The 9,410-nt window shown below is 40.3% G+C and overlaps 1 protein-coding gene across 1 annotated transcript; it reads right to left on the bottom strand.

Moving 5' to 3' along the window:
- Positions 1-2,373: 2,373 nt before the first annotated feature.
- On the bottom strand, positions 2,374-9,410 carry mmp17b (matrix metallopeptidase 17b). Its single transcript, XM_060885260.1, has 11 exons — positions 9,173-9,410; positions 8,388-8,520; positions 8,125-8,281; positions 7,858-7,966; positions 7,560-7,737; positions 7,294-7,470; positions 6,409-6,535; positions 6,219-6,298; positions 5,917-6,066; positions 5,560-5,781; positions 2,374-2,754 (listed from the first exon to the last, which is right to left on the bottom strand). The coding sequence occupies exons 1-11, from the start codon at positions 9,320-9,322 to the stop codon at positions 2,387-2,389; spliced, it is 1,851 nt and encodes a 616-aa protein (XP_060741243.1). The 5' UTR covers positions 9,323-9,410; the 3' UTR covers positions 2,374-2,386.

Raw genomic sequence — 9,410 nt, 5'->3', positions numbered from 1 at the left:
AAGGAAAAGTTTATTGTTATAATTCACAGTGCTTTATAAATATGACAAAAAAAATACAAAGACAGTTAATCAAACAGGATTTGTGGAAATGTAAAAAAAAAACAATAAAATAAAAATAACACAATCAACTAAATAAAAAAAAAAATCAATTAAGATTTATAAAAAAAAAAAAATGTAGAAAAAAAATTAGAAATAAAAAAAATCTCATTAATGAGAAATACAATCAACAATAAAGTGCTGAGAATATAGTGATATCCTTAAGTCCTACCAACTTAATGATGGACAAATGTGTGTATATATATATATATATATATATATATATATATATATATATATATACACACTGTAATTACTGCTGCGGTTAAACAAGGCCTGAAAATGTACTTACTCAATATCTAATAAACTTGTATAAACCTTCAGTAGCAGCTGATCAGCCACATCCCAGATGCTCACCTTGTTTTCTGTACAAATCCCTCGCTGATTTTAAATCTTTGTGTTCCCTAGTTACAAACACACAAGCACACAAACACACTTTACACAACGCAGAAAGTGTGGAGGTGTTTGTCCTTAGGTTTAAATCTGTTGCAATGTACACCATAATTAACATTGAATATGTTTATTCATAATGTGCTTGCTTTCCAACTTAATGCTCTGACATCATCCTGAGGTTGACACTGGCACTCATTTAGATTAACTCCTGACATAATGGTGCACTTCCAGATTGAAGTAACTGAAGTAATTTAATTCCAATAACAAATCTGTAACTCTCAACACAATGCCTCAGGATATCTTCCATGAGCGCCACCTTGTGGACATTTCACGTATTACATCTCCAGGACAATTTCTATGATTAATTATCAGCACAGACTTTTCTTCTAGATTTATTATTCCATATACATTTCAGTTAACAGCAAAGAAAGGGCCGAATGTAGTTAAGTTCTGGCACAGATACAGTTGGGAAGAGAAAGTTATTGAAATTGCATCATGGGTGGAAGAAATACGTACAAACATAATAAAATAGTGTCATTTACTTGTCACGGCATGGATCAACTTCGCTTTAGGAATATGATTTTAAAATAAAAATGATAAGAATAAAAGAATTAAAAAAAAGAAAAGAAAAAAGACAAATCTCAGGGCCATGTTTTATTGGAATTATTATTATTATTATTATTATTATTATTATTATTATTATTACAGATTGGATGAATAAGAACTGAATATTTAGTTTTATTTCATATATATAAAAACTATATATATATACGTATATATATATATATATATATATATATATATATATATATATATATATATATATATATATATATATAAACAGGTGGAGAGAGACAGATCATTGTATCAAAAATACAATTGTCAGGATGGTTTTGTCATGTAAAGAGTCATGCTGTAACATCTTGGGTTAAATAAATGCTCTAGCATTGATTTCTATCGCTGATGGATTTATTTAGTATAATTCATTCATCTTAAATCAATAATGTTAATGTGGCAGTGAGGGAGGTTTAGTAGAGATACAGGTAACAAGTCAAATGTCAAGTGTCATCCAGGGAGGTAATTATTCTGTTATTTCCTCTCGTCTGTGTCCCCCGTGGAATATAGTGATAAATGTAGGATCCAGTATAACGATACAGGTCAAGAACTTCAGTGAAAGTTCACATGAAACATCAGAACAAAGGGATAAATTGTGATCTGACTGACTTTGACAATAGCTTGGCTTGTTTCAAGAAAGTTATTTCCTGGACGTTTTATACAGTACATTCTTCAGAGTTTATACAAATACAAAGAAATATACAGAAACATCCTCTTCTTGAGGGGGGGTACGGTGGCTTATTGGTTAGCACGTTCGCCTCACACCTCCAGGGTCGGGGTTCGATTCCCACCTCCACCTTGTGTGTGTGGAGTTTGCGTGTTCTCCCCGTGCCTCGGGGGTTTCCTCCGGGTACTCCGGTTTCCTCCCCCGGTCCAAAGACATGCATGGTAGGTTGATTGGCATCTCTGGAAAATTGTCCGTAGTGTGTGATTGTGTGATTATGAGAGTGTGTGTGTGTGTGTGTGTGTGTGTGTGTGTGTGTGTGTGCCCTGTGATGGGTTGGCACTCCGTCCAGGGTTTATCCTGCCTTGATGCCCAATGACGCCTGAGATAGGCACAGGCTCCCCGTGACCCGAGGTAGTTCGGATAAGCGGTAGAAGGTGAATGAATGAATGAATGAATCCTCTTCTTGAAGAAAGTGGTCAGTGGAACACTTCCAGACTAGTCACCAGAATGGCTCCAGTAACTCAAATAAGCACTCTTTTTAACCGTGGTGAGCAGAAAAGCATCTCACGCATACTGTTGAAGAAATCAGAAATTAAAAATGACGTATAAAGACATCTAAAGATGAAAAGGATGTGAAGTGACACAGATGGCTGTGTGTAAGAGCAGGCTAATTGTCAGGTAATGCAGACTGGTGCTAGATAGAGCTGCGCTGTCGGTACAAGGACATTCCCCGGGATTTTCTGTATGTCTCACTGTGGTTTTGTGCCTACGCCTGATCTGCTCCAAAGCTTGTTCCTTTTTTCTCTCTTGAAGCTCCTGCTGACCAACAGTGGACGTCAGAGAGATGTCACCGGGGTGATAGAGAGAGGGGTCTGGGCAGTTCAACCAATCTGAGGCCACAGGTCGGGGAAAGCCAGGCTCAGGGGCGGAGCATCGGTGAGCAAATTGCCAATACTGAGAGCCTTTGAAGAGGAGGAGAGAACCTGATGGTCAAAGAAGAAAGAAAAAAGGGCTCATAAACACACGAGAGGATTGACTCTGTGTGGGAGGTTGTGTTGATTGACTGTGTGTGTGTATGTGTGAGAGAGTTTTGACTGTGTGTGAGAGAATTTTGACTGTGTGAGAGAATTTTGACTGTGTGTGAGAGAGTTTTGACTGTGTGTGAGTTTTGTTTGTGTGTCAGATTTGATTGTGTGTGTGAGAGAGTTTTGACTGTGTGTGAGCAAGATTTAATTGTTTTTGAGAAATTTGATGGTGTGAGAGTTTTGATTGTGTGTGAGGGAGTTTTAACTGTGTGTGTGAGAGAGTTTTGACTGTGTGTGAGAGAATTTTGACTGTGTGTGTGAGAGAGTTTTGACTGTGTGTGAGAGAATTTTGACTGTGTGAGAGAATTTTGACTGTGTGTGAGAGAGTTTTGACTGTGTGAGAGAATTTTGACTGTGTGTGTGAAAGAGTTTTGACTGTGTGTGAGAGAATTTTGACTGTGTGTGTGAGAGAGTTTTGACTGTGTGTGAGAGAATTTTGACTGTGTGAGAGAATTTTGACTGTGTGTGTGAGAGTTTTGACTGTGTGAGAGAATTTTGACTGTGTGTGAGAGAGTTTTGACTGTGTGAGAGTTTTGATCGTGTGTGTGAGAGAGTTCTGACTGTGTGTGAGAGAGATTTAATTGTCTGAGAAATTTGACTGTGTGAGAGTTTTGTTTGTGTGTCAGATTTGATTGTGTGTGTGAGAGAGTTTTGACTGTGTGTGAGCAAGATTTAATTGTTTTTGAGAAATTTGATGGTGTGAGAGTTTTGATTGTGTGTGAGGGAGTTTTGACTGTGTGTGAGAGAATTTTGACTGTGTGTGTGAGAGAGTTTTGACTGTGTGTGAGAGAGTTTTGACTGTGTGAGAGAATTTTGACTGTGTGTGAGAGAGTTTTGACTGTGTGAGAGTTTTGATCGTGTGTGTGAGAGAGTTCTGACTGTGTGTGAGAGAGATTTAATTGTCTGAGAAATTTGACTGTGTGAGAGTTTTGTTTGTGTGTCAGATTTGATTGTGTGTGAGAGAGTTTTGACTGTGTGTGAGCAAGATTTAATTGTTTTTGAGAAATTTGATGGTGTGAGAGTTTTGATTGTGTGTGAGGGAGTTTTGACTGTGTGTGAGAGAATTTTGACTGTGTGTGTGAGAGAGTTTTGACTGTGTGTGAGAGAATTTTGACTGTGTGTGTGAGAGAGTTTTGACTGTGTGTGAGAGAATTTTGACTGTGTGAGAGAATTTTGACTGTGTGTGAGAGAGTTTTGACTGTGTGAGAGAATTTTGACTGTGTGTGAGAGAGTTTTGACTGTGTGAGAGTTTTGATCGTGTGTGTGAGAGAGTTCTGACTGTGTGTGAGAGAGATTTAATTGTCTGAGAAATTTGACTGTGTGAGAGTTTTGTTTGTGTGTCAGATTTGATTGTGTGTGTGAGAGAGTTTTGACTGTGTGTGAGCAAGATTTAATTGTTTTTGAGAAATTTGATGGTGTGAGAGTTTTGATTGTGTGTGAGGGAGTTTTGACTGTGTGAGAGAATTTTGACTGTGTGTGAGAGAGAGTTTTGACTGTGTGTGAGAGAATTTTGACTGTGTGTGTGAGAGAGTTTTGACTGTGTGTGAGAGAATTTTGACTGTGTGAGAGTTTTGATCGTGTATGTGAGAGAGTTCTGACTGTGTGTGAGAGAGATTTAATTGTCTGAGAAATTTGACTGTGTGAGAGTTTTGTTTGTGTGTCAGATTTGATTGTGTGTGTGAGAGAGTTTTGACTGTGTGTGAGCAAGATTTAATTGTTTTTGAGAAATTTGATGGTGTGAGAGTTTTGATTGTGTGTGAGGGAGTTTTAACTGTGTGTGTGAGAGAGTTTTGACTGTGTGTGAGAGAATTTTGACTGTGTGTGTGAGAGAGTTTTGACTGTGTGTGAGAGAATTTTGACTGTGTGTGTGAGAGAGTTTTGACTGTGTGTGAGAGAATTTTGACTGTGTGAGAGAATTTTGACTGTGTGTGAGAGAGTTTTGACTGTGTGAGAGAATTTTGACTGTGTGTGAGAGAGTTTTGACTGTGTGAGAGTTTTGATCGTGTGTGTGAGAGAGTTCTGACTGTGTGTGAGAGAGATTTAATTGTCTGAGAAATTTGACTGTGTGAGAGTTTTGTTTGTGTGTCAGATTTGATTGTGTGTGTGAGAGAGTTTTGACTGTGTGTGAGCAAGATTTAATTGTTTTTGAGAAATTTGATGGTGTGAGAGTTTTGATTGTGTGTGAGGGAGTTTTGACTGTGTGTGAGAGAATTTTGACTGTGTGTGTGAGAGAGTTTTGACTGTGTGTGAGAGAATTTTGACTGTGTGAGAGAATTTTGACTGTGTGTGAGAGAGTTTTGACTGTGTGAGAGTTTTGATTGTGTGTGAGAGAGTTTTGACTGTGTGTGAGAGTTTTGATTGTGTGTGAGAGAGTTTTGACTGCGTGTGAGAGTTTTGATTGTGTGAGAGAATTTTGACTGTGTGAGAGAGTTTTGACTGTGTGAGAGTTTTGATTGTGTGTGAGAGAGTTTTAACTGTGTGAGAACAGTATAGAACTGTGCGTGAGAGTTTTGACTGTGTGTGAGAGTTTTGATTGTGTGTGAGAGAGTTTTAACTGTGTGAGAACAGTATAGCACTGTGTGTGAGAGAGATTTGACTGTGTAAGAGTTTTGATTGTGTGAGAGAATTATGATTGTCAGATTTAATAATTAAAGCTACATTAGTTATATTTTATAACCCGTAACAACATTCTCTCATCCTCACCATCATTGTCTGTAATAATTCCATTCACTCCTCCTTCGGTGAGCTCCGTCCACACCTCACCACACTCTCCACCCTCTTTTGCTGACCCCCACACCACTCCTTTTTCAGGGTCCCAGTGCACACCGAGCTTCACTCCGTCCGAGTCTGTGAGATTCAGAGCAGAGAGCGGCTGCGGAAAACCTTTCTGCAGAGACAGATCCTTAAACAGCCAGAACTGAGAACCTGAGAACACACCATGGGTCTGGATTATTGTAGATAACACACACTTTACATACTGTACAACTACATAAAGTATAACTGTAAAAGCATGTTAAAGAAGCCAGAGAAAGCAACATGAGGACGGTTGGAGAATCTGACCACTGATGAAGATGATAGCGTGATCCTCATGCCTCTCCAATACGGCCCTCAGTGGGGGCAGAGATGCGGGCAGAGCGGCCCAGAGTTTCTGTACGGATACGGCTCTCTGAGACACCAGACCTCCACGATTCACCCTCCACATACTCAGACCTGAGATTCCAATTGTACTGTATTTATATTTATAGTTCATTTATAACCCTGGATAAAAAATATTAAATCTACTTTTGAAGAGAAGAAGTGAATTTCTTTTATGTTCATTAGAGCCTCAGATCAGTATCAGTATCAGTGTCCTGGAATTTTACCTTTGAAGAAAAACGTTTCCCCTCGAATTTTAGCAACCGCGTCGAAACTGGTGTTGCAGCGATCCAGAGAAGGACTGGATCTAAAGAAAAGAGGGACAAAATTGAACAGCTATCAACAGCAACAAACAATCAAATACTGTATGCAGTATATCGAGGGCTTCCACTGCTCCGGCATGGATGTTCATCATACCTGTCCTGGTGTCTGTGTGTGTGCCGGTGCATGTGTGTGAGTCTGTGTGCATCTCTGTGTGGATGTTTTAGTTCAGCTTCTGCCTCTGGAGGAGGACTGACTGTCTGTAGATTATCACCCCTCTTTCCTAAACAAAGTACATTGTATTAAACCTTTAATATTAAACTATTAATGAATATATCAGCATTAGTTTTGGTATTATATATCAAGAGAAGCACGTATAGATGGATAGATGGATGGATGGATGAATGGATGGATGGGTGGAGGGATTGATTAATTGATTGATTGACTGATTGACTGATCGAATGATTGATTGATTGATTGATGGACAGATGACTGGATGACTGGGTGGACTGACATATATATATATATATATATATGGATGATGTATTGGAAGGTAGACAGACAAAAGAAAAAAAGAAAACAGTCGGATAGACAGATAGGCAGAGGAACAAATGGCTGGACTGATGGATGAATAGATTTAAGTGGCAAATGGACGGATGGATGAATTAATGAATGGTTGGATGGATAGTTAGACGAATGAATAGACTGAGATATATTAATGGATGAATGAAGGCTTGTATAGATGCATTTACAAATAGGTGGATGGATAGATGGATGGATGAACATGTGGGTGGGTGGATTTACTGATTGCTAAATTGATGGATAAATGGATAGATTGGTTGTCTGCTTGATTGATGGAAATATAGATGTGTGGATTGATTGATAAATGGATTCAAATAGAATGGATGGACAGATAGATTGATTGATGGACAGATGGAAGGAGGGATGAATGGATTAATTATTTATTTCCCACTACACATCCTTCCGTTTCTCTTCACACAAAATCCAGAATATTTTTGGGTGTAATTTGATGGGTGTTACCATAGAGAGCGGTGATGTGCTCTCGGTCTGGAGAGCCCAGGCTGAAGTGGAGCGGGTCTTCCAGGGGCCCTTGGTAATACGGCCTCATAACGGACCCCCGCGCTGAAGAGTGGGAGAGTCCGAGAGCATGGCCGAGCTCGTGCACCAGCACCGTGAACGCATCTGTACCTTCAGAAGCTGCAGGAACCCAAAGCGCAGTTTTAAGTGAAGAAATTTAAGTAAGCATGTGTGTTACAGATTCTGAAGTTTGTTCGTGTGTGTGTTACCCGGCTGTCTGAATGCCCACTCCTCCTCTGCATCCAGATGGACTTCACCGGCTCTGTCTGGGTCTGAAGGAAAGAAGGCGTGGCCAACAGCTCCACCCACTCCATCAAACGGATATCCATCACCATGTGAACCATGTAAAAAATCAATCAGGAGATCCGCCCCATCTGGTCCTCCAACCTGTCAGGTTTCAGGCACAGGGTTATGAGGAAGGAATTGCTTATGCTGTTTCTAAATGAACAGATCTACAAATAATTATTTAACATCAATCTGAAAATTGTGTACAGTAAAATATCTGACCTCGTAAAATTCAAGAGCTGTTGGTTCTGACCACACTTTCAGAGCGTAGAAGACCAGAGAACGGAACGTCTCATGGGACAGAGCAGAGGAAGTGGGGTACGTACGCAATCTGAGAGCGAGAGTGAGAGAAAGAGAAAGAGAAAGAGAGTGTGAATGTGAAAGTTGTTTAGAACCACGGTGCACTCCAGGAAACTGATCTTCAGACCACCTTAACTTTAATGTTCGTTTATAGAAGTAAAGCCTTCTCTCTCAAGTCCTGACACAAACCTCCAGTTGATGTTTCTCTGAGCCCAACTTGATACGTCTCGCTTTACCCTCTGGTCGTGATGTTCACTCTCTAAGTCTGACTCAGAGATCTGGCTTCTCTCTTCATCATCAGGAAGTGAACAGCGAGGAGTCTGCATCAGTCTCAGAGTCTCCTCATCTGAACAAGAGAAAGAGAGATGGAGAGAGAGCAGGAAGACAGAGAAGATTGGTCACTGCTAAGAGGTTAAAAAGTGATATGGAACAGAAAGGTGTGTGTTTCCTACCCAGTTCTCCAGTATCTTGTAATCCAGCAAATCTCTGCATGGCCTTCAAAGCATGTGTGACTGCAGTCCAGGCCTGGAGCTGACCCGTGGAGGGGTCAGGAGGGGGCAGGTAGCCATACTTCATAAGCCAATCCTGTTCAAGCACCAGTGGAGCACCATCATTAATCTTTTGATAATCATTTGGACATTTAATTGGATGTTATTTGGTTTTTCATAAGGGATGGATGGATAGATGGATGTTCATTCATTCATTCATCTTCTACCGCTTATCCGAACTACCTCGGGTCACGGGGAGCCTGTGCCTATCTCAGGCGTCATCGGGCATCAAGACAGGATACACCCTGGATGGAGTGCCAACCCATCGCAGGGCACACACACACTCTCATTCACTCACACACTCACACACTACGGACAATTTTCCAGAGATGCCAATCAACCTACCATGCATGTCTTTGGACCGGGGGAGGAAACCGGAGTACCCGGAGGAAACCCCCGAGGCACGGGGAGAACATGCAAACTCCACAAACACAAGGTGGAGGCGGGAATCGAACCCCCAACCCTGGAGGTGTGAGGCGAACGTGCTAACCACTAAGCCACCGTGCCCCCATAGATGGATGTATTTTTATTAAAAATTTGTGATTTATTATCAACAATTGAGTTAATTTATTTACTTATTTTTACCATGCATTTAGTCATTCATCATAATTAGTCTAATTTCCTCAAATGTTGCACATAATATGAAATATTTATTTATTTATTTATTTATTTACAGAGTAAAGTCTCACCACTAGCCTTGCGCTCTCGTCCATTGTGGGTGTAACGGAGGGCGTGGTTTCAGGTGTTAATAATGCAATGTGTGGGGCCAGTGGAACAGACACCGCCCACTTACATCCACACAGGCTGAGCGTAAGCACCGTCCACTGTAGCACCTTCATACTGGCGACATGTAAAACATTTAAGATGTAGGAAAATCGGCGTCTTCATCCAGAAGGAAATGTTAGGGTTTCCATCCTTGATGAGGAA

Source organism: Tachysurus vachellii, chromosome 13, assembly GCF_030014155.1.
Source record: "Tachysurus vachellii isolate PV-2020 chromosome 13, HZAU_Pvac_v1, whole genome shotgun sequence".
In the NCBI taxonomy this organism is placed as follows: domain Eukaryota; kingdom Metazoa; phylum Chordata; class Actinopteri; order Siluriformes; family Bagridae; genus Tachysurus; species Tachysurus vachellii.
This window is presented reverse-complemented; position numbering and strand designations above follow the sequence as displayed.